This window comes from Heterocephalus glaber, unplaced genomic scaffold (assembly GCF_053883595.1).
Source record: "Heterocephalus glaber isolate CG9 unplaced genomic scaffold, H.glaber_assembly_v1.0 deba00001457, whole genome shotgun sequence".
Lineage (NCBI taxonomy): Eukaryota > Metazoa > Chordata > Mammalia > Rodentia > Bathyergidae > Heterocephalus > Heterocephalus glaber.
This window is the reverse complement of record NW_028258305.1, coordinates 15602318-15628938: the sequence shown is the minus strand read 5'-3', so window position 1 is coordinate 15628938 and position 26621 is coordinate 15602318. Positions and strand designations below refer to the sequence as shown.

The 26621-nt window shown below is 37.3% G+C and overlaps 1 protein-coding gene across 2 annotated transcripts in view; it reads right to left on the bottom strand.

The window, feature by feature from the left end:
- Asb3 (ankyrin repeat and SOCS box containing 3) overlaps window positions 1-26621 on the bottom strand; it is a 365295-nt gene that overhangs the window by 96799 nt on the left and 241875 nt on the right. Inside the window, exon 10 of one of the 2 annotated variants that reach the window (XM_087216392.1) lies at window positions 172-283. The exons of the other annotated variant lie outside the window; for it this stretch is intronic. Within the exon in view, the coding sequence (XP_087072518.1) occupies window positions 249-283 (35 nt within the window). The 3' untranslated portion in view covers window positions 172-248. Of the gene's footprint in view, window positions 1-171; window positions 284-26621 lie in introns of those variants that run through there. 2 annotated transcript variants of the gene reach the window in all.

The following is a 26621-nucleotide window of genomic DNA, read 5'->3' as shown; positions in this document are numbered from 1 at the left end:
CAGGGATTTAGCTCAGTGGTTTTGCTGCCTGCCTCGCAAGCTCAAGGTCCTGAGGAAAACACAGCTGGAGTTTGCATGTAACCCTGGCTTTATAGTCCTAGATTTCCTTCATTCTGATAACTCAAAGAAAACCACTGATTGACCTCACCTGCTCAAGTGGAACTAGTTGACACTTCAAACAAGCCATGGCTCCTGCAATGGAATCTTCAGACATGCCTTCAGAGGCAAAGTACATAGTGTATTGGTCTCTAGCTCCTCCATAATTTCAGATAAAGAAGCAGTGCTGTTAAAGAGTGAAGAAAAACATTTATGTAACTGCCAGACTATTGACTCTCGAAAAGTTAGAAGACTCCATTCCCTGAGATACCACATACTTCAGCTAATGGCTGATCACCTGAGTGGATAATTCCTGTGCTCGTCAACATAGCATCTGTCAATTCTGGCAGAAAGATGAACTGTGTCTATGTGTTTCTTATGGTGCCAAACTAATTATGAGGGTCTTAACATTTTTTAATAGATTATGAGTTCCTGGTGAGTACAGTTAAACAAATCATTAGGTTGAGAACACATTTTTTCCATGGCACAATGATCCTCCTACTGATACACTTACTGTTGCTACATGGTCAGAGGACCTGAACAATAGAAAATATAAATTATTTTTTGTTTTTTCTTTTTTTTAATGATATCATTTACACACAATAAAATGCATAGGCTTCAAGTATACATCAGATGGGTTTTGACAAATGTATATATCCACATAACCATAGTGCTAATTAAGATATAAAACATTTCCACTGCTGCTCAAAATTCCTTTATACCCTCCCAGTCACTCCACCACCACCACCCAGAGGCAACCACCACCTCAGTTCTATCACCATAGACTAGGTTCACCCATTCTAAGTTTCGTGTAAATGGGATAACATACATATTCAATTTGTGTCTAACATTTCACTCAATATAAAACAAGGCTTATCCATATTGCAAGTATGTGTGGTATATTCATTTATCATATGGATAGACAGTTTGTTTTCTGCCTTCCTAGTAATGGACATTTGAACTTTGCCAGTTTGAAACCATGATGAATAAAGCTACTCTGGACATCCTTATATAAGTCTTTGGGAGAACTTGTTGGTATTTCCTGTAGTAAATACCTAGGAGTAAACTTGCTGAGTCTTAGGGTAGTACTAGGGTTTGACTTTATAAAACATTGCTAAACCATCTTCACATATATCAAAAAATACAATGAACATTTACATTTAAAAATTATTACAGCAAAAACACATTAATGGTATTATCTCCCTTAATTTACTCAAAATTCTCCCTTTACTTTGAACATACTCCACCATTCTTAGCTATGTATCTTTTATGGTAATAAGCTTTCTTTTTAACTTAAACATTAACTGTAATTTTTTAAATTTATTTATTGTGAGGCAGGTGGCAGCACCACTGAGCTAAATCCCTGGCTCCATTAACTATAATTTTTGATCACACTACACTTCCACCTTCTCCATTCTCTTCCACAAGTGCCCAAACACAGACTGGCCCATCCTAAAGAAAATAACTCATAATTTAAAATGTTTCTTCTTGCTCAGGCAAGTAACTTGAACTGTCACTGGTAGGAACAGTTTTAAGAACTCAGTCCCAACCACTGAAGGAGTGTGGATGATCCAACTTAAAGAAAGAAGGAAAGAAAGTTCTTCCAAACAAGAGTGAGCACCCCAGATGGACTGCAGAGAAGATGCCTAGAAGATGCATGCTCCCTGTCATAAGATTTCCATTCTTTGGGTTTCCTTCTCAGCTTCAGCAGCTGGAAGCACTTTTCTTCACAATAACATTTGGTTTTAAAGTGAGATCACTGCTGAAATGGAGGCTATTATGCAAATGAATATTATAATTAAATGCTTTTTGCTAATGAAATATTGGACAAGTTTTTCCCTTTGTCTCTTCTTTGGAGACTTAGGCCACTTAGGGTCCCCCGGGCTCCTTGGGTGGCATTCAACAGCTGGCACTGGTGTTAGGGTGAGAACAGTTGTTCAATTGAGATGGCTCCAGTTTTGGTGTGATCAGCAGCCATACTCTTTATAAGATTAAGATTCATCCTTTTGATAATATGGAAAACAAAGAAACAAAAGTAGTGCTTGAAAATAATGATTTACCACAGAACACATTTTGCTTTAGTCAAATCCTTTTCCCCCCTAAGGAAAAAGTGTGTGGGCTTATCTCTTGAAAATGCCAGCATAGCAGTGAACACTGGGGAAATTAAAAGACTGAATAGAATGGATTTCTTTGGAAAAATCAGTGTGAGTATTCAGAGAGTTGCATGGCTTATTTATTAAGTTGTGTGCTAGGGGAGGATTATCTACCTTGGACTTATCTATTACTCTGTGGCAGTGCTTTTTAAACATGGGGTACTTTTGCATTCCACAAAGGCAAATTCAAATTGAATCTAAAACTTGCCAACTTTGGAAGTTTTGACAGCTCTGGCTATGACACAGAAATCAGAAAAATTAGAGATATAAATATTGTCTACACCACCATTTCTTGCCCAGAAAAGGAAAAGGTTGAAGAATATCCTATAGCCTTTTGACACAGCACCAATTCTTCTTTCTAAGAAATGGAGGTTTGTAAAAGTGTCAAGAGTAATGAAGACTGCCTAACAAGACATGGTCAGTAGATCCTTACTGACTGTCAAAAAGGACTACAACAGAGATGCTTTTGTCATGTAAAGAAACTCATGTAATCTAGAATCACATCTCACAAAACAGGACACAATTTTGGTCATCAATGCATCTTCCAGCCTAGTTCAAGGATGAGAGTAGTATCATCTATTAAATGAGGAAAACATGCTGGGGACTTGAAGTTAAATACTATCCATTTAATGGTAGTATTCTGAACTCATGATAGCTTTTGTTTTAATTCAATTTTCAGTTAATCTACACAATATTCCTCAGAGCCTGAATTAATACTGTTACTCTTATGTGAAGAGAAGAAGAGAACCAGGTGCAAAAGACACACAAAGAACAAAGACAAATATTGGTGCTCCCTAATACCTGCCCCATCCCTGGGTCTGGTCAAATTGAGCACTTTTAACCAAAACCATGAGCTCCTGCAAGGAGTTTGTGAAATGTCCTGGGATACTTCTTCAAAATAACATTATCACATACATGTCGTTTTAGACCAAAAAAATAACATGTAGGACATTAAAAATACAATGTATTTTGTCCTCCTCTAACCCCCGTATTTGCTATTATGACTCCTGCACAGTTGATTCTGTTGGACTAGATAGTGTATTTAACTAGAATTTTATCCTGAATGCATGGCCTCTTGCTATTAGAAAATTTCTAACAAAAGTTTGTACTATCCATCAAAGAAAATGAATGGTGTATTATTTCAAAGCAGTATTATTTTTTCCATAGATAACCGAGTATACTTGTTTTCTTTTAGGGCCAAGAGGAAAAGGAGAAATGACAGAGCAGATTCATTTAAGCAAATCGAAGAAACTACAGTGCACCATTCTTCCTTCCTTTCTCTGGGATCTGAAGATCCACGCACCCACAGTACATTCATCAAGGCACTTTTGTTTCCTGGCAGATCTGTAAGAGGAAAAATTCACTTCTCCTTCCCAAGGTGTCAACATTTGTTTTTATCAATGCTTCCAAGCCTGCAATTACTTGATGAAACTAATGGGCAAAAGCACTTAAAGGACTATGCTTTGTGGTTCCATTGTCATAATCCATGCAAAACAAACCAGACCCAACTCAGCCTGACAAGCTTTCACCCTATTATTTCTAGGATCTTCTTTAAATTACAGGTTTCTCTAAATTTATAATTTAGCCATGGCACTTAGAACACTTTCCTTGTCCTTTAAAACTAACCCCAAGAGAGACATTTACAAAATTTCTTTCTCCAGGCTGTCAGATGAGAAAAATGTCAAGTGACATGAGTGGCCAGAGGGAGGGGTTAAACGTGTACTTAGAATAGTAAACTTAAATACAAATGGAATTTCACAGCTAACTACTCTTTACCACTTTGTCAATGTATACAGCACATGTGTTCATCCTTGTTTTAATGTCCCAATTAATCCCGCCTTAGCACTGGGAAAAGACACTAAAACAGCAAGTCCCATATAACCCTCTCCCTTTCTCACCCTTGCCTTATTAGATAAGCCCTTAACAAAGTATGAAGCTATTACATTAAATTTTCATGCTTTAGTTGAAGAAAAAGAGTAGCACTTCAGATGTCCTTCTTTGGAAAGAATAGTATTGCTCTGAGAGATCAGCAACATATAAATATGTCAAAGACTGGTGCTTTAGTCACTTTCCTTGTCACAGGGACAAATATCCAACACCCACAATTTAAAGGAGGAGAGGTTTATATTGGCTCACATTTCAGAAGTTTCAGTCAATGGTTGGGAGATGCAAAGATAGAAACCACATGGTGGAAGGGTCTGGGCAGAGAAAGGCTGCTCATGTCACATGGATCAGAAAGCAGAGAGTGAAGCTAAGCACCAGGTAGGGAGATACAATACACCCTTCCAGGTCAGGACCCTCCGACTCACCTATTCTAACTAGACACCACCTCCTATCAGCAAGTTATCGATGGAATCCCCATGGTCCAATCCTCTTCCAAAACCCCACCTATGAATGCATGAAGCTCTCAAGGGACATTTAGATACAAATCATAAGAACTAGGTAGTTATGTTTTAGACCATTCAAAATGCACCCGTGCCAGAATGGGTCCCCACTGATGCCAGCAGCCACCTCCTGTGCCAGAACCAGCCATCTGGGTCCCATGTTTTCTGAATCCACACAGCAGAGGCACCAGGGGGAACATAAAGGCCATGGTTATGAGCCCCAGAAGATAGAGCAGAAGTCAACAACAGAAAGGGCCTCTCTGATGCTCCTCAATGAAAATTGAAGCCCACTGAGAAAGTGAAGAAAATCTCTTCAACAAAAGAACAATGGACCGTTGGGGTTGGTAAATTGGTGGGATCAGCACCTCCCATAGAAACCTGGACTCACTTGAGGGGAGGACAGCTGGAACCTGCAGTAGAACCTTGCAGAGTTTAATCCTCCTGGAGGTCAGGGACCTCAAGTTGGACCTTGCAGCCAGAAATCACTCTGAATCTCAGTAGACTACAGCTGGCTTGCTGAGACTAATCAACTTGGACCTGCATACTGCTACCCACATGTTTACCAGGACAGCAGAGACATATCCTGAGGGAGAACTATTGTTTTGTTTTGTTTTGTTTTTATATTTTTTTTCCTTTTCTTTTCTTTTTTTTTTTCTCTCTCTCCCTCCTGGCTCTATATTTCTCTCCCTCTTTGTTCCTGTTCCTGTCTCATTTGAAATTGTTTCCCCCCCCACACCTCCTCTCGACTGTCACTATTATAGGAAGGTGAATACAATTTCTAGCTTCCCTATTGTCAGTTTGTTCTGTAATTGACTCTGTTCTTTTGCTGTCTTTTCCTCCTCTCTTCAACAGATTCCCACAATTTGCATGATCTCCCCATGTCCTCTAGCCTCACCTCTAACCTTACCCTCTCCCTCCATCTCTCTATCCCTCCTTCCCCAACCCCTCCTGAATCCTTATCCAAAGGGAAAATTTGCCATATTGAAGGGTTTACTTACTACAAGCATATTTTGGGCTGGCCCTAGATTTTGATCTAGCTCGCAGAGTTAAAAGTGACAAATTAACTGCTACCACAAACTGTCATTTTCTAAGCTGTGTTTGATGCTATTGTTGATGCTGATTGTGTCAATTGGGCTAAGGAGTCGTGATTGATCCAATCAGTTATCATCTCTGGTATACTGAAAATGAGATTGCCTAAGAGGCATTAGAGATCAAAGTCTAAAAAGTCCAGCTATACCTGGAAGATATTGCTGAGAAGCAATCACTCCTTGGGGCTCTAAACACAAGTAATAAAGATACTCACAATAAGAAATACTGAAGTATCAGCCCAGGAATTAAAGCAAAAAACAGCACCAACAACAGAATTAAAAATGAGAAGACACCTTAGCAGGACAGAAACCCAGACTTCCAGCTCACCAAAGGCAAATTCTGGGGTAAACATCTGATAATCAACCACCTGAAAACCATGAACTGATACCACAGGACGTAACAAAACAGATGAACGAGGCTCTAGAAAAATTCAAAACGGAAATAATTTCCCAGATAACTACAGAGAGTGGTAAAGCAGAGTGAAAGATATGACTAACGACTCTAGAACAGAAACAGATTAAAAAAAAAAAAAATAGATGAGCTCAGGACCATGCTGGAGGCCACGAATTCCCAGCATAAGAAAGAAATGGAAATCATGAATGCCCAACATAGGAAAGAAATCGAATCCATGAAAGAGATTCAAACAGATACCCAGGAGATTAAAAAAACTCCATTGAAAGTATTCACAGCAGACTGAGCAAAGGTGAAGATAGAATATCAGATATAGAAGACAGGATTGGGTTAATGACCATGAAAAGAGAGGTTTCTCAAAAATAGTAAGGGACCATGAGAAATCAATCCAGCAGCTGCTAGACGATGCAAAGAAGACTAACATAAGACTCATAGGAGTCCACAAAAAAGCAGGAGAAAGTACAACTGACATAAAAAAGCTGTTCACAGAAGTAATGGCAGAAAACTTCCCAGACAGAGGTAGAGAATTTGACATACAGATAAGTGAGGCATACAGAACTCCAACTAGCCACGATCAAAAAAACCTACACCTAAACATATAATAGTCAAGATCCCAGAAACCCAACAGAAGAACAAAATCCTACAAGCAGTTAGAGAAAAGAAACAAATCACCTACAAAGGAAAGCCCATCAGAATCACAGCAGACTTCTCAACACAAACCCTCAAGTCAAGGAGAGCCTGGAATGAATATTTCAAGCCCTAAAAGAAAATAACTTCCAACCTACACTGTTGTATCCTGCAAAATTATCTTTCAAAATCAGTGGGGAGATTAGATACTTCCACAACAAAGAACACCTAAGAAATTTCATGAAAACCAAACCAGCACTCCAAACAATTCTAAACAATATCCTAGAAAAAGGCAATGAGGGTAACAACTCCATGAGGTCCAATAGAGGGAAGCCACTAGGCAAGGGAAGAAACTAAGGGGAAAGGGGGAAAAATAAAAAATAAAAGAGCCCCCCCCCAAGAAAGAGCCAACAACAGTAAAACATCATGACAATGATGACTCAATATCTATCAATTATAACTCTCGATTTTAATGGCCTCAATTCACCAATCAAAAGAAACAGACTGGCAGAATGGATTAAGAAGCAAAATACAACCATATGCTGTATACAAGAAACACACTTCATTCAAAAAGAAATTCATAGATTGAAAAGAAAAGGATGCAAAACAGTTCTCCATGTGACAGGAACCTGGGGAAAAAAGCAGGGGTAGCTACCTTATTTGCAGACAAAGTAGATTTCAAAGCAAATCTAATTAAAAGAGACAAAGATGGTCACTACATCCTTGTGAAGGGAACAATCCAAGAGGAAGACATGACAATCATAAATATATATGCACCAAATATGAATGCCCCCAACTATACAAAACAAGTATTAATGGACATAAAAAACCAAATAAACACTAATGCAATTGTAGTATGGGACCTCAGTACCCCACTGTCCCAAACAGATAGATCATCTAGACAAAAAATCAACAATGAAATTCTAGAACTGGACCAAGCTTTTGAACAAATGGACTTAATAGATGTCTACAGAGTATTTCACCACACAAAATCAGAATACACATTCTTTTCAGCTGCACATGGGTCATTCTCCAAAATAGACCACATGCTAGCACATAGGACGTGCTTAAGTAAATGCAAAAGAATTGAAGTTGCCCTCTGTATATTATCAGACCATAGTGCAATAAAATTGGAGATCAATAGCATAAGAAACCACAAAAACCCACAAACACACGGAAATTGAATAATACTGTCCTGAACAACCAATGGGTCACAGCGGAAATCAAAGAACAAATTAGACAGTTTCTACAAGTAAATGATAATGCCAGTACAAAATACAGAAATCTATGGAACACAATGAAAGCAGTTCTATGAGGGAGATTTATAGCAGTAGATGTCCATATTAGGAAAACAGAGACAGGTCAAATAAACAACCTAATGCTGAACCTCAAGTTCCTAGAAAAAGAACAGCATCACAAACCCAAAGCTCATACAAGAGAGGAAATTATAAAGATCAGTGAAGAAATCTATGCAATGAAGACTAAGAGAATGATACAAAAAATGAATGAATCAAAGAGTTCATTATTCAAAAAATAAAATTGATAAACCCTTAGGCAAACTTATCAAAAAAGGGAAAGAAAAGGCTCAACTCCATGCAATTAAGAACAAAAAAGGTGAAGTCACAACAGATCCAGCAGAAATCCAGAGGATCATCAATACCTACTTCATGAACCTGTACTCTAATAAAACGGAAAACACAGAAGAAATGGACAGATTCCTAGATACATACAAATTGCCAAAGTAAAATGAAGATATAGAAATTCTAAAAACCCCAATTACAATGAGTGAAATTGAAAACATAATTAAAAATTTACCAACAAAGAAAAGCCCAGGTCCTGATGGCTTCACTGATGAATTCTACAAGAGATTTAGACAAGAATTATCGCCATTACTCTTTAAGCTCATCAAGGAAATTGAAAGGAAAGCAATACTTCCAAATTCATTCCTGGAAGCAAGTATTACTTTGATTCCAAAACCAAGGAAAAGGAAAGACCCAACCCAAAACGAGAACTACAGGCCAATCTCCCTAATGAACATAGATGCAAAAATCCTCAACAAGATACTGGCAAACAGAATACAGAGGATCATCAAGAAGATCATACAACCTAACCAAGCAAGATTTATCTCAGGGATGCAAGGATGGTTCAACACACATAAATCAAAAAATGTAATGCATTACATTAACAGAGCCAAGGACAAAAACCATATGATCATCTCAAAAGATGCAGAAAAAGCATCTGACAAAATCCAACACCCATTCATGATAAATACCCTACAGAAAATTGGAATAGAAGGTCTTTATCTCAACCTGATGAAGGCTATCTATGAAAAACCAACAGCCAACATCATGCTAAATGGTCAAAAACTGAAATCCTTTACATTAAAATCAGGAACAAGACAAGAATGTCCACTATTACCACTCCTGTTCAATATAGTTCTGGAAACATTAGCCACAGCAATTAGAAAAAAGAAAAAAAAAGGAATAAAGATAGGAAAGGAAGAAGTTAAACTGTTATTATTTGCTGACAATATGATACTCTACATAGAAGACCCAAAAAACCCTGCCAAAAGACTTCTAGACTTATTGACAGATTCATAGAGTAGCTGGATACAAGGTCAACACTCAAAAATCAATAGCCTTCTTGTACACAAATAACAGACTCACTGAGAGAGAAATTAAGGAAACAATTCCTTTCACAATAGCATCCAAAAAAATGAAATATCTAGGAATCAATCTAACAAAGGAAGCCAAAGACCTCTACATTGAAAACTACAGCATTCTGAAAAAAGAGATTGAAGAGGATGTAAGAAAATGGAAAGATATCCCTTGTTCCTGGGTAGGAAGAACCAATATAGTGAAAATGGCCATACTTCCAAAACTGCTATATAGATTTAATGCAATCCCAACTGAAATCTCAACAACATATTTCACAGAGCTAGAAAAAACAAAGAAAATCCAAAAATACGTTTGGAATTAAAAGGTAGCTAGAATAGCAAAAGCAATTCTAGGCAACAGAGGCATGGCTGGAGGTATCACAATCCCCAACTTGAAACTATACTATAAAGACAGGATGGTACTGACAAAGAAACAGACCCAAGAATCAGTGGAATAGAATAAAAGATACAGAGACAACTTCAGACATATTCAGTTACCTCATCTTTGACAAAGGAGCCAACCACCCTCATTTGAGGAAAGATAGCCTCTTTAATAAATGGTGTTAGAAAAGCTGAATTTCAACCTGCCAGAGATTAAAACTAGAACCCATATCTATCAAGATGCACTAAACTAAGATCAAAGAGGATTAAAGATCTAAATATTGAAACAGAAACACTAAACTTGCTGGAAGATAAGTTAGGTAGAACTCTTGAAGACATTGGCATAGGAAAAGACTTTATGAACAAAACCTCAGTAGCAGGGGAACTAGCACAAACAATAACTGGGATCTCACCTTATTAAAAAGCTTCTGCACTACAGGTGAAACCACCAGCAGAGCTAAGAGACAACCTACAATGTGGGAAAAAAATTTTAGCAGCTGTACCTCAGACAGAGGACTACTATATAGAATATATAAAGAATTGAAAAAAATCAGACCCCCCCCCCAAATTTAAAGACCCAATTCAAAATTGGGCATCTGAAATGAACAGACATTTCTCAGATAAAGAAGTAAAAGCAGCAAATAAACACATGAAAAAATGTTCAACATCACTGGTCATTCGAGAGATGCAGATGAAAACAATGCTGAGATTCCACCTCACCCCAGAAAGAATGGATGCTATCAAGAAATTAACCAATAACAAATTCTGGCAGGGATGTGGGGAGAAAGGAACCCTTCTCCATTGTTGGTGGAAGTGCAGACTGGTGCAAGCACTGTGGAAATCAGTATGGAGATACCTCAAAGAACTAGGACTAGAGGTCCCATTTGACCCAGCTTTTCCTCTGCTGAGTATCCTCGCAAAAGAATTAAAAGAATCATACCACAGTGATACATGTGCACCCATATTTATAGTGGCACAGTTTGTAATAGTTAAAGCTTGGAAACAGCCCAAGTGCCTATCAACTGGAAACTGGATAAAGAAGATGTGGGTTTTTTTATAAAATGGAGTACCACTCAGCCATAGAGAATGAGAAGCTAGAGACATTTAAAGCTAAATGGATGCATATTGAGGCCATACTCTTAAGTGAAATAAATAGGACACACATGTAAATACCGAATAGTTTCTCTAGTGTGAGAAACTGAAAGTGTAAATAAGGTCTAAAAGATATAATAGATAATGTGAAATAGGAAGAAAAGGTGCAAAGGGATAGGTGAAATGGGAGGGGTAGGGGAAAGGGAAGGACAGAAAGGAAAAATTATGAGAAAAGGAAAAAATGGACACAAAGTCTTTGTAAATAGGGAAGGGTGGAAGAGGTGAAGGGAGGGCAGGGAATAGGGAAAAAATAAGAACCAAGATGCATCTTGTAAAGATACAAGTTCCCAATGATAAATGTAAATGTATTGTATACCTAAAATGTACCAATAAAAGAATTTAAGGGGAAATAAAGTACACTAGTGTAGATGAAACTGATGTCACCCTTACACAAATATTTTATTGCAACAAAGAGGAAAGAATCTTGCAAGAAAATTAAAGTTACTGTGCATGGCACATAGTGAATTTTGTTTACCCAAACAATGGTTACTTAATCCTGGACCCAATACCAAACATTATGTGCTTGCTACTGGGAATACACGGATACTGTACAACCTCAGTGACTGAGGAGCTGAGGAGGTGGGCAACAAACCAATAATCATGACAGGCTGCTAAGTTCTGTAGGAAAACTGTTAACCTTGCTCAAAATGAGCAGAAAAGTGAGAGTGTATATTTTTTCCTGGTCAAGGGGTTGACAGAGATGTGTGAAACTCTTGAAACAGATGACTGTGACATGTACTTTTAAGAATGAAATATTTGCAAAATTATCCAGACAAGGAAAGGCACTAGAAGGAACAGCATAGGCAAGAATATGCAGTCAAGAAAGGCAGAGGCACATCTAGGCATAAGCATGAGGTTTAAGGTTGAGTAGCTGTGGAGTGCTAGGAAAAAAGTAAGAAACAAGGCTGGGGCGAGCAGGTGGAACATTAGGGGTTTACATCAAGCTAGGCTTCTTGGGCTCCATTGTCTGAGCCAAAGGTCATAATCAGGTGGCTCCTAGACATTTTTAATTGGTCTAACACTACTGTTTGCTTTTTGCTTGAAATATTAAACTAATATTTAAATCTCAGGAGCTCCCACTAAATCTGACGTTTTTAAACATAGAATTTCTAGCAACCATAGGCCTATGTTCCCACACGGACTAATCAGCCAAATCTCAATAGCTACTGGTTCCCCACAGAGCCATGCACCTCCAGCTTGCCACGGTCTCTGCCTTTCCCTCTAGTCTTTGACAATAGCCCATTTATCATTGATGTGACCTTGTTTGCTTGTATTAGAGAGAAATGTTACTGTATGGCCATGTCTATCACAGGTAGGTTAGCAGGAGATGAGACAAGGACACAGATTGCTCACAGCCTGCTCTGCTTCTTATGTAGCTGCCAGGCCTACAAAGGTTAGAAGCCTGGATATGTAGTCTCTGTTCTAGACAGAGAGAATTGAGGTGATGACAAGATAAAATATCTTCTCAAATGAGTTTCCAGGCTTTGAAAAGGCTTTGAAGTATTAAATGCTGTTTGATTAGAGGACTCAAGATATCTGAATCCTGTCTTGGATTCTCTTCTCTGTGATGTTCTTCAGGGAGATAAACTTCTGTGGGACAAAAGAAAATAGAAAACATTATCCTTTCCTGATGATGGGCAAGATCTGTTCCCATTACGCCATTGCAAAGCTTTCTATTGGCTTGGACTAATGCATGGTTTGTGGACTAATGCATGGTTTTAGACTAATGCATGGTTTGTGGTGTGTAGGCTCCACATGGGCAGGGCCTCCATAGGCCAGTACCAGCACGGCAGGAGCCAAGCAATGGTGACACAGTGTGCTTCAGAGAAAGAGAAAGGATGAGGTGGCCACACCCAGAACAGGAAGGTAGGCTCTGGCTCAGACACAGGCAGAGGACCCCTTCATGAACAGGGCCCAAATTATTTATAAGGCAAGCCAATTCATATCAGTGGACTTAAATGCTCCTCTTCCAGAGACCTTCAGAAAGAGAATCCTAGTTTCAGAATGAAAAAAAGATGGCTTGGGAAGAGGAAAATTGGTGACAATTGGTGAGCAGGTAAATATAGTTGTTTGTCTATGCAAGAAATGGCAACTCATAACATCAAGGTGGATTAGAAGTAATTTGTGCCTAACAAAGGGTAGAAACAAAACAGTGGGATACCATCTCCCCAGCTCATCTCTTATGCAGTATATTAGTTCCCTCAGCTCTACACATGTGCTCCCAGAATACAAACATAAACAGAAAAATTAGCTGAGTGGAACAAACACAGTTCCCTGAGGGTGTCACTCATCACTAAAACAGGACTAAACAGAGGTCTCAAGGAGACATACTGTCCTCTACCCAACACACATGTATGCGCACACACACATACACACATACACACACACTCAGCAGGGGTCAGACTGCATATGTACACCAGGGGCGGGGGAAGGGGCCTCTGGTCAAACTATAAAATGATATCAGGTCAGAATCAATATGGTCCCCCAACACAACAGCCAGAGAGAGCAGAACAAATGTTCCCAGTACAATATTGAAACTACTACACAAATGGTCACCCCAAATACCAAGCAATGCTAGAATGAACTATGCGTGACAAGTGCCTCTTATTTGAAGATTACTTATGGTTTATCTTGAAAATACATATGTAATGGGTTGTAGCTGCTTGGCTAGACACAGGAAGTGAGTTTCCTTTCTGTCTTTGCCATCTCATAATGAATTGCCTGGGATGTGCATCACATTCTGGTTTAATATTTATGTAAAAATAAAACTATTTTTCTACTACCTTTGTGAACAGAAATTCCATATTGAAAGATTTTGCTTTGCTTACATTTCCCCAACAATATCCTCATTCCTACTTTGTACAATATAAAAAAGTTTTTAGTGCTCACTTCAGCAGCACACATACTAAAAAAAAGTTTTTGAAGTAAAGATGTACTTTACTAAACAAAACAAAAATCAGTTGTTATGGCCTGAATGTTTGTATCCCCCCAAAATTCATATGTCAACCCCCCCCCTCAAAACAGTAGTATTGGGCCTCTGGGAGATAAACAGATGTTGAGAGCTCTGCCCACATGAATGAGATAATGCCCCCATAAAAGAAGCCTGAAGGGGGCCGGGGCTGGGGATTTAGCTCAGTGGTGCTGCCACCTGCCTCGAAAGCTCAAGGTCCCAAGTTCAATTCCCGGTACCAAAAAAACCAAAACCCAAACAAACAAAAAAGAAGCCTGAGACAGCTTGCTAACCTCTTTGACCTTGAGAAGACACAAAAGAGGGGGTGTCTTAGGTATAGATTGAGCTTCCACCAGATTCTGAATTGCTGGCACCTTTGTCTTGGACTTCAGAGTCTTAAAACTGTAAGCAATAAATATCTATAGTTTATAATTTTTAAAAAATGTTTTTGGGCTTCCAGGAAGATGGCAGAGTGGCGAACTGCAGAGAAATAGCCTCTCTGAGATTTGGTGTCCAGAAACTGGAATATAGCAATATGAGGAAGAGAAGGTAGGAAGTGAGTCCCTGGGACCCAGAAAGGATCTGAAGTGAGAATTAAAGCCCACAGGGTGAGTGAAGAGAGAGCCTTCAGCAAAGAAGAAGGATGCATCAAGCGGTGCTTTCTTCCTGAGCCCTGACTCACTGTGTGGGAGGGGCAACTTGAAACTGCAGATCCATGATAACTACTGGTGACCCCAGAGGCCTCCACTGAGAAACGCACCAGTGGAATGGAGGAGTGGACACAGTGGACTGCAGTGGCTGCTGAGTTATTCAGGTTCAGAGATCCCCCAGGAGAGGGTGATTGTCTGGTAGCCATCTTAGAGAGAGACCAACTGAGCTCAGAACTCAGAGCAGCTGCAGACTGGATCCATCTAGCAGTTTTCAATGTCAGGGTGAGGTGGAACTGAATTAAAATTGTCAGGAGGTCAAGGAGTTGAGTTCAAGGAAGCAGGAGGCATGTGAAGTGTTGCAGGCTGAACAAATCAGGTTTCAGCCTCACAGCTAGACACTGTAGTAGAGCTAAAGGTGGAGGGTGGTGGAATTATTCTTTACCCCACCATAAATCTACAGCTGGCTAGCTGGGATTAATTAACATGGATCTGGGCTCAGGCTGCCCACTGTGTCTACTAGTGACAGCAGAGACACACCCAGAAGTGGATTTTCTTTCTTCTTTTCTTGATTTTTATTTTTATTTTTGTTTTTGTTTTTGTTTTGTTTTGTTTTTTTCTTGATTGTTTGCTATTGTTTTTATATGAGTATGAACATTTCTAAGTTTTTTGTTATTGTAGTTATTCCATTCTGTTCTTGTTTTTATTTCTTCCTTCTCTCCCTCCTGTCTTCTTCACAAGTTTCCCAAAGTTAACACAATCTTTCTTTGTCCTCCAACCTTGCTTCTAATCTCTTCCTCTTCTTCTAGTTCTCTATTTTCCCCCTAACCCTTTTTGACTTTTCTACCCTAAGGGTAAAATCACCATATTAAGGGCATATTTACAGTATAAAATTTTCTAATTTGTTTTATATTTTATTTTATAAGCACAAATATAATTCATATGGTTAAAGATGGCAAATTAATAGTTACCACAATTTGTCATTTTATAGGCTATTTGATGCTATTGTTATTGCTGATTGTACTTTAGCCAGGGTGACATAACTGTTCTAATCAGTTGTTCTTTCTGGTTTGCCAAGACTGAGATTGCCTAAGGGTCATAAACAATATTATAGGCCAACATCAAAGAACCAGGGGTTAGGGAAAATAGGCAGCAACTTCTCATATCCAATAAATTGAAGAGATAGGATCTTGCAATAGACTCAAAACTCCAAAGCCAGCCACAACTAGAAGAAATCTCTGAGGAGTAATCACCACCTGAGGGTTCTCAATATTAGCAGTAAATATACCAGGCAAAAGCAATTTATGAGCATCAACCCAGAAGTTAAACTAAAAAAATAGAAAATGAGAAGACACTTAAGCAAGATGCAACCCCAGATTCCAGGTCACCAAAGGAAAATCCAGGGGTGAATGAGGTAGAATTAAAAAGCCACCTACCTAGACTCTCTGCAGGGGTAACAGTAGAAGTAACAAAGAAGATGAGTGAGGCTCTAGAAAAAAATCAAATCAGGAATAATTTCTCACAGAACTAAAGAGATGGTAACCATAATGAAAGACATGGTAGGTGACTATGAAGCAGATACAGATTTTTTTTAAATAGAGGAGCTTAGGAAAATGATGGAAACCATGAACACCCAACAAATGGAATCCATGAAACAGATTCAAACAAATATCCAGGAGATTAAAAATTCCATTGAAAGTATATACATCAGAATGAGTCAATGTGAGGACAAAATATCAGATATAGAAGACAAGATTTCTGTTAGCAGTCATAAAAAGAAAGATTTCTTAAAAATAGCAAGACACTATAAAATATCAACCCAAAAGCTGCTCAGTAATCCAAAGAAGAATAACATACAATTAATCAGAGTCAGTGAAAAATCAGGAGATACTGCAAACAATATTTTTAAAAACTTGTTCACAGAAATAATGACAGAAAACTTCCTAAGAGGGAAAAACGAATATGACCTAAAGATAAGTGAGGCATATAGAACTCCAATTAGACATGATTAAGATATATAATAGTTAGGATTCCATAAATTCAATTCAAGAATGGAATAATAAAAGCTGTTAGAAAAAAGAAACAGATCACCTATAAAAGAAAGCCCATCAGAATGTAGACTTCTCAACACAAACCCTCAAATCAAGGAGAGCTTGGAATGAAGTATTTCAAGCCCTAAAAGAAAACAACCTCCAACCCAGATTGAAGTAACCTACAAAACTATCATTCAAAACTGATGGAGAAATAAGATACTTCCATGACAAAGAACACCTGAGGAAATTCAAGACCAACAAACCAGCATGTCAAAATGATCTGGAGGACACTCTAGAAAGAGAAAATGAGACTATAGCTCCATGAATCCAGAAAGCAAGACAAGTAAATAAACAGAGAGAAAGAAAGGGAACCAACAACAGGAAGATAACATGACAAGGATAAGTCAATACACATCAGTTATAACCATGAATGTAAATGGTCTCAATTTGCAAATTCAAAGAAACAGACTGAGTATGTCTGGAGTTGTTTCTGCATCTTCTAATCTATTCCATTGATCCTTGGGTCTGTTTCTTTGCCTGTACCATGCTGTTTCTATCACAGTAGCTTTGTAGCACAGTTTCAAGTGGGGGATTGTGACACCCCCTGCCTTGTTTTGTTGCCTAGAATTGCTTTTCTATTCTATGTCTCTTTTTATTCCAAAAGAATTTTTTGATTGATTTCTCTAGTTCTGTAATATATGCTGTTGGAATTGTAATTGGGATTGCATTGAAATTGTATAGCAGTTTTGGAAGTATGGCCATTTTCACTATATTGGTTCTTCTTAACTAGGAACAAGGGGTGTCTTTCCATTTTCTAGTATCCTTTATGATTTCTTTTTTTTCAGAGTGCTATAGTTTTCAGAGTAGAGATCTCATCTTTGACAAAAGAGCCAAACACCCTGACTCCAGGAAAGTTAGCCTCTTTAATAAATGGTGATGGAAGAACTAAGTTTCAACTTACCAAAGATTAAAACTAGAGCTATTTCTCTCACCATGCACTAAACTAAAATCAAAATGGATCAAAGATCTAAATATTAAAACAGAAAAACTAAACTGGCTGGAAGAGAGGTTAGGTAGAGCTCTTGAAGACATTGGTATAGGAAAAGATTTCATGAAAAACACCTCAGTTGCATGGGAACTAGCACAAAGAATCAACAAGCAGTATCACATTTTAGTAAAAAGCTTCTGCACAGCAAGAGAAACCACCAACAGTGTGAAGAGACAACCCCAATGTGGGAAAAAATTTTCACCAGCTGTTCCTCAAAGGTCCACTATCTAGAATATATAAAGAACTTCTAAAAAATCAGACTCCTGAACTTAAAGACCAAATCCAAAAATGAGCACCTGAAGGCTTCTGGGCTGCTGTACCACCCCCGCCAGCACAGAGGAGGAGGGCCATGTGGGTCCCAACAGCAGCACCCACCCACACACCCTTGAAATGAGAAGACACATAAACAAGCCTCAAAACCAGACTTCCAGATCACCTAAAACAACCCCAAAGGGAAACGAGATGCAACACTGTAATACTCAACCACCTGGACTCCCTGAACTGGCAATAAAAGAGGACCTGGAAAAAATGAAATCAGAAATAATTTCTCATATAACACCAGAGATTGTACTCACAGTTCAAGACATGATTAATAAATCCAGAGAGGACACAGATAAAAAAAATAGAGGAGCTGAGGAACGTGATGAAATCCCAAAATAGGAAACAAATGGAATCCATAAAACAAATGCAAACAGATTTTCAGGAGATTAAAAATTCCATTGAAAGTCTATGCAGCAGAATGAGCCAATGTGAGGACAGAAATTCAGATATAGAGGATAATATTGCAATTAGTGACCAAAAAAGAAAAATTTCTTTAAAATTGTAAGGAACCACAAGAAATCAATCCAGCAGCTGCTAGGTGATGCAAAGAAGAATAACATAAGACTGATCTAAGTCAATGAAGAAACAGGAGAGAGTTCAGATGACATTAAAAAAAAAACTGTTCGCAGAAGTGATGGCAGAAAATTTCCAAAACAGGGGGAAAGAACTTGACATACAGATAAGTGAGGCATATAGGACTCCAAGTAGCAATGATTAAAAAAAAAATCTACACAAAGGGCCAGGGATTTAGCGCAGTGGTTTCACCACCTGCTGCACAAGTGCAAGGACCAGAGTTCCATCCCCAGTACCAAAAACAAAAATCTACACATAGGCATATAATAGTTAAGATTCCAGAAACCCAGCAGGAGAACAAAATTCTACAAGCAGTTAAAGAAACAAATCACATACAAAGGAAAGCTCATCAGAATCACAGCAGACTTCTCAATGCAAACCCTCAAGGCAAGAAGAGCTTGGAGGGATGTATTTCAAGCCCTAAAGGAAAACAACCTCCAACCCAGATTGATGTACCCTGCAAAATTACCTTTCAAAATTGATGGAGAAATAAGATACTTTCATGACAAAGAGTGCCTGAGAAACTTCATGAATAACAAACCACCATTCCAAAAAAATTTTAGACAATATCCTAGGAAAAGACAATGAGGATCACAACCCCAGGCAGCCCAGCAGAATGAATCTGTCAGGTGCGACAAGAAAATAAACACAAAGGGGGAGAATCCAACAAACAGAATAAGTCATGACAATGATGAGTCAATATGTATACGTTATAACCATCAATGTTAATGGTCTCAATTCACCAATCAAAAGAAATAGACTGGCAGAATGGGTCAAGAAGCAAGATCCAACAATATGCTGCGTACAAGAAACACATTTAATTCAAAAAGAAACTCATAGACTGACAGTTGAAGGGTGGAAAACAATACTCCATGTGACAGGAACCCAAAAAACAAAAGCAGAAGAAGATCCTCTTTGCAGATCAAATGGATTTCAAATGAAAATCTGAAACACTCTGTTCCCAAGAATTTCAGATAAGGGATAGTCAACTTATATGTACAAATGTATTGTGAACATATGTTTTCATTCCTCTTAAGTAAAAACAAGAACAGAACTGTTGGTTCTTAACATTAATATGAGAAATTTCTATATATTTTTCCAAAATGGTTTTATCATTTTACATTCACATTAGCAGTATTAGAAAGGTCTAACTGGTTCACACCTAAGCTGACATTTGTTCTTTTAACTTTTAACTTCATCTCCCTGATAAGTGTATAATTCCATCTTGTTATTATACTAATCAGTATTTTTCTGATTCTAGTGTTGCACACCTTTCCTTGTGCTGTACTGGCTATTTATCATCTTCTTGTGTCTACTTTTTAATTGGGTTGTCTATTAATGATCTGTAAAAGTTCTTTATATACTATGGTCATAGGTTCTATGCATTATAAATATGGTCTGTTCAAGGACTACTTTTCATTTTCTTAACAATGTCATTTAAAGTTCTAAATTTTGATGGAATCTCATTTATTAATTTTTTTCTTTTATACATCATGTTTTTTGTGTCCTAGGAAATTCTTGCCTACCCTAAATTCATGAACATTTTCTCTTATAATTTCTTCTTAAAGTTTTATAGTTTTAGTTTTTCATATTTAGGTTCATAGATCCTTTCAAGTTATCTTTATGTATGGAAATAAAGGGTTGAGCTTAATGTTTTACATACAGATAACAGGTGTTCTAGTACCATTTACTAAAAACACTATCTTTCCTCTGCTCTTGAATTGAGTTTATGTTCCATAAAATGTTAATGTTAAATAATCTTTCAAAACTCAGTGGACCATATATGTATGATTCTATTTTCAGATTTTCTGTTTTATTACAATCATCTATATGTCTTTCCTTATGCCAAAACTGCCTTGATTACTGTAGCTTTAGAGGAAGTCTTAAAATTAGGCAATAAGGGCCAGGGATTTAGCTCAGCGGTTCTGCTGCCTGCCTCACAAGTGCAAGGTCCCGAGTTTGATCCCCGGTACCAAAAAAAAAAATTAGGTAATAAATGTCTTCCAACACTGTTTTTTTCTTCTTGCTTTTCTAGGTCCCTTGTACTCCTACATAACTTTTAAATTTCAATAACCAATTCTTTACTTATAGCAAGTATACATGGACCTGAATTTTTATATATATGTGTTTTCTAATCTTGCTAAATTCAAATACAAATTCTAGGGGCTCCTAGAGATTTCTTAGTATTTTCTCCATAGATGATCATTTCATTTACATATAAAGATTTTACTTCTACCTTGCCAATCCTATGCTAATTGTTTCTTTTTATTGCCAGACTATTTTGGTTTGGGCCTAGGTTTCAAAGTTTAATGGACAGATGAAGAGTAGGCATATCTGCCCTTGTTCCCCACCTTAGGGAGAAAGCATTATATCTTCTCCATTCACATAAGGAGTTTTTGCTGGAAGTATGGAGTACATGTCTTTGATCTAGTGAGAAGGTTCTGTTCTACTTCTAGTCTCCTGCTAGCTTTTACCATGAACAGCTGTAGAATTTAGTCCAATACTTTTTCTCCAACTACTGACAGGATCATATGGCTTTTTCCTTTCCTCTGTTAAAATGATGACTTTTGGGGGTGGATCTTGCAATGCTGAAGCCACACTGTCATCCCCATAATAAAACCACTTTCTGCATACTGCCAGATCTGACTTCTAAGAGTTTGCTTTGTTAAATGAATTTCTATGTTCATACTTTTTTCTTCTATTATCTTTATCCAGTTTTAGGATTAACACAATGTTGATTTCCTAAAATGAGGGAATATGTGTTCCTTCTTTTTTCTGCTTTAAATGTTTGATATAACTCATCAGTTAAAATGTATATGAGCCTGTTGTTGTCATATAGGTAGGTTTTCAAGCTAGGAATATACTTTCTTTAATAGGTGCTATTCAAATTGTATATTTCCTCCAGAGTCAGTTTCATTAATTTGTCTTCCAAGGTACTTCTTAGAAGTTGTGAAATTTATTTCAAAAAGGATTTTTGTAATGTGCTTTCTATATCCTTTTAAATTCTGTAAAATCTGTGGTAATGTCCTCTAAATTTTGATATTGTAATTTTAAAGTGTATAATTGATACTGTGTAATAGGAAGAAAATATCTAAAGGAGTAGGGGAAGTGGGAGGGGTAGGGGAAAGGAAAGAAGGGAAGAGAAGAAATATGAGAAAAAGAAAAAAATCAAAACAAAGTCTTTCCAAATAGAGAAGGGTGGAGGGAGTGAAGGGAGGGCAGAGAAAGGGGAAAAAAATAAGAACCAAGATATATCATGTAAAGGTACAAGATTCCAATGATGAATGTAACTGTATTTTATATCTAAAATGTATCAATAAACTTAATGGGGAAAAAATGAGCACCTGAAATGAACAGACATTTCTCAGAGAAATAAGTAGAAACAGCAAATAACCATATGAAAAAATGTTCAGTGTCACTGGTCATTCAAGACATGCAAATGGAAACAATGCTGAGATTCTGCCTCACTCCAGAAAGAATGGCTGCTATTAAGAAATCAACCAATAACAAATGCTGGCGGGGTTGTGGAGGAAAAGAAACACTTCTTCACTGTTGGTGGGAGTGTAGACTGGTGCAACCACTGTGGAAATCAGTATGGAGATATCTCAAAGAACTAGAATCAGAGGTCCCATTTGACCCAGGTATTCCCCTATAGGTATCTTCCCAAAAGAATTAAAATAATCACACCACATTAATATATATGCATCCATGTTTATAGTAGCACAGTTTGTAATAGCTAAAACTTGGAAACAGCCCAATAGCCCATCCACTGGAGACTGGATAAAGATGTAATTTTATTTATAAAATGGAGTACTACTCAGCCATACAGAATGAGAAACTAGAGACATTTATAGCTAAATGGATGCACATTGAGGCCATACTCTTAAGTGAAATAAATAGGACACACAGGTAAATACTGAATAGTTTCTCTGGTGTGAAAAATTGAAAGTTTAAATGAGGATAAAAATGTAAAATAGGATAATGCGAAATAGGAAGAAAAGGTCCACAGAGGAAAGGGAAGAGGAAGAGGTAGAGGTAGAGGAAAGGAAAGAAGGGAAAGGAATAAATATGAGAAAAGGAAAAACCAGAAACAAAGTCTTTGTAGATAGGGAGGGATGGAGGGGTTGAAGGGAGGGCAGGGGTATGAGGAAAAAAATAAGAACCAAGATATATCGTGTAAAGGTACAAATTCCCAATGATGAATGTCATCATACTGTATACCTAAAACGTACAAATAAACTTAATGAATTTTTTTAAAATAAGAAGAAACAGACTGGCAGAATGGATCAAGAAGCAAGATTCAATATTATGCTGCAAAGGGCCAGGGATTTAGCTCAGTGGCACTGCACCTGCCTCACAAGTGCAAGTTCCTGAGTTTGATCCCTGGTACTGCAATAATAATAATAATAATAATAATAATAACAATAATAATAATAATATGCTGCATACAAATAACACATTTAATTCAAAAAGAAATTCAAAGACTGAAAGTCAAAGGATAAAAAACAACATGCAACAGGAACACAGAAAAAATGTATGGGTAGCTTTGCAGTAAAAGTGGATTTCAACCCAAGACTGATTAAGAGAGACAAAGACTGTCACTATGTCCTTATAAAGGGAACAATCCAAGAGGTAGATATAACAATCATAAATATGTATGCACCAAGTACCACCACACCCAACTATATAAAACAAGTATTAACAGACATGAAAAATCAAATAAGCACTAATACAATTGTAGTGGGTAACCTCAATACACCACTGTCACAAATAGACAAATCAACAGACAAAAAATCAACAAAGACAAGTACAGCACCGCCAAGCTACATCCCCAGCAAAAAAAAAAAAAAAAAAAAATCAACAAAGAAATATCAGAACTGAAACAAACTTTTGAACAAATGGACTTAGAAGATATCTACAGTGTTTCACCCCACAACATCAGAATACACATTCTTCTCAGCTGCATACAGTATGTTCTCCAAAATAGACCATGTACTATCTCATAAAACATGTTTAAGTAAATGCAAAGAAATTGAAATTATCCCATGCATATTATCAAACCATAGTGCAATGAAATTAGAAATCAATGGCAAAAGAAACCACAAAAACTTAATAAACACGTGGAAATTAAATAACACTCTCCTGAAAAACCAATGGGTCACAAATGAAATTAAAGAAGAAATTAGATAGTTTCTACAATATAACAATTGGGGCTGGGGATTTAGCTCAGTGGTTCTGGCGCCTGCCTCTCAAGCACAAGTTCCCAAGTTCAATCCCCACTACCAAAAGTAAAATAAAATAAAATAAAGGTACAATATAACAATAATGCCAATACAACATATTGGAATTTGTGGGATGCAATGAAAGGAATTTTACAAGGGAAATTTATAGTGGTGAATTCTCATATCAGAAAAACAAAATGAGCTCAAATAAAAATCCTAATGTTGAACTTCAAGCTTCTAGAAAAAGAAGAGCAAGTTACTCAAACAAGGGAGGAACTTATAAAGATCAGAGAGAAAATAATGGTATTGAGACTAAGAAAACAATACAAAGAATCAATTAATCAAAGAGTTGGTTCTTTTAAAGATTACATAAAATTGACAAACCCTTAGTCAACCTTATCCAAAAAAAAAGGAAAGACTGAAATGCATGCAATTAGAAATGAAAAGGGTGAAATCACAACATATCCTGCAGAAATCCAGAAGATCATCAATACTTACTTCAAGAACTTGTATGATAACAAGATGGAAAACAGAAATAGTAGACACGTTTCTAGAAACATACGTATTGGCAAAGCTGAATCAAAAAGATATAAAAACTCTAAATAAAATAATATTAGTCAATGAAACTGAAGATATAATTAAAAACCTACCAACAAAGAAAAGCCTAGGCCCTGATGGATTCACTGCTGAATTCCACAGAAATGTAGAAAAGACCTAATGCCACTACTTCTCAAACCCTTAAATGAAGTTGAAAGGGAAGCAATACTCCTAAATTCATTCCTAATACCAAAACCAGAGAAGACTCCAACCAAAAAAGAGAACTACAGGCCACTCTCCCTTATTGGAGGTCAATCAATCCTCTGACTGCCTAGAAAGGAGGACAGAGAGGGCTAAAGAAAAAAAGGCAATAGACTTGCATAGTTTTGAAGTATATGAGGGGCCAGAAGGTCAGTGCCTCAGGGTCGGCAAAGACACTCCAAGCTTGCCACTATTTATTGGGTTCATAGGGAGTATCAGACTCAGAGGGCAAGATAATCCTAAATTCATGAGGATCTTATAATTGGAGGGAGTGTCAGATGTCTCAGAGGGCGGTGGTAATCCTATGATGATCAGGATCTTATGCTATGAGGATCTTCAGTTGATGAGGACCTTATGTTGATTAGGATGATGAGATAAGCAAAATGTTCTTACAACAATAGGTGGGATGAGTTAAACTGATGAGGAATTTGTCCCTCCCCACCTGAAAACCATTCTCTTTTTGTATTACTACTGGGCTCTGAAAGATCCAGGATGTCTTCAGCTGATACAATCTTGTCCTTGAGTATCACAACATCATGGGACCATGGAGGCCTCAGAAAGCCCTAATCATAATTTAATTCTGAAATGATTTTTCCCTAAAATTATGCAGAATGGCTGATGACACTCACTAATGAACATAGATGCAAAAATCCTTAATAAGATGCTGACAAACAGAATGCAGAAGATCATCAAGAAGATCATACACCCTGACCAAGTGGGATTCATCCCAGGGATGCAGGGATGGTTCAACATATGCAAATCAATAAATGTAATACACTATATTAATAGAGCCAAGGACAAAAAACATATGATCATCTCAATAGATTCAGAAAAAGCATTCAACAAAATCCAAAACCTATCCATGATAAAAATCCTACAGAAAAGTGGAATAGATGGTCTTTATCTCTATCTGATAAAAGCCATCTAGGACAAATCAACAGCTAACATCATACTAAATGGACAAAAACAGAAAGCTTTCACTCTAAAATCAGAAACAAGACAAGAATGTCCACTATCACTGCACTTATTCAGTATGGTCCTGGAAACATTAGACAGAGCAATTACACAAGAGAAAGAAATGAAAAAAATAAGGGTAGGAAAGTAAGACATTAAATTACATTATTTGCATATGACATAATACTCTACATAGAAGACCCCAAAAGTTCCACCAAAAGACTTCTAGATTTAATAACCAAATTCAGTAGTGTAGCTGGATACAATGTCAACACTTGAAAATCAGTAGCTTTTCTGTACAGAAATAACAAACTCACTGAGAGATAAATTAGGGAAACCACACCTTTCACAACATTCAGAAAATGAAATACCTAGGGATCAATGTAACAAAGGACATAAAAGACTTTCACATTGAAAACTATGGTACTGTTTAAAAGGAGATCAAAGAGGATATCAGAAAATGGAAATATATCCCTTGTTCTTGGGCCAGAAAAACAAAAACAAAAACAGACCTGAGGATCAATGAAGCTGATTAAACAATGCAGAAACACCTGCAAACACACTCAGCCACCTTATCTTTGAAAAAGGACCAAAACACCTTCACTGGAAGAAAGATAGCCTCTTTAATAAATGGTGCTGGAAAAATTGGGTTTCAACTTGCCAGAAATTAGAACTGTCTCTCTCTATGCAATAAACTAAAATTAAAATGGATCAAAGATCTAAATATTAAAACAGAAACACTAAATCTGCTGGAAGATAGAATAGGTAGAACTCTTTAAGACATTTGGTGTAGGCAAAGACTTTATGAACAAATCCCTCATTGCACAGAAAATATCACAAAGAATCAACAACTGGGATCTCATCCTATTAAAAAAAAAAAACTTTTGCAGAGCAAAAGAAACCACCCACAGAGTGACGAGACAACCCACAAAGTGGGAAAAAATTTTGCCAGCTGATCCTCAGACAAAGGTCTACTATCTTGAATATATAAAGAACTCAAAAAAAAAAAAAAAAAACAGAGGTGCACCCTCTCCCTCAGCCACCACTGCTGCTCCTGGAGCTGCTTGTGTGCTCATTCGGTGTGGACCTGGCACCTCTTTTCTGAAGCAGCAGCTGAGAAGACTTG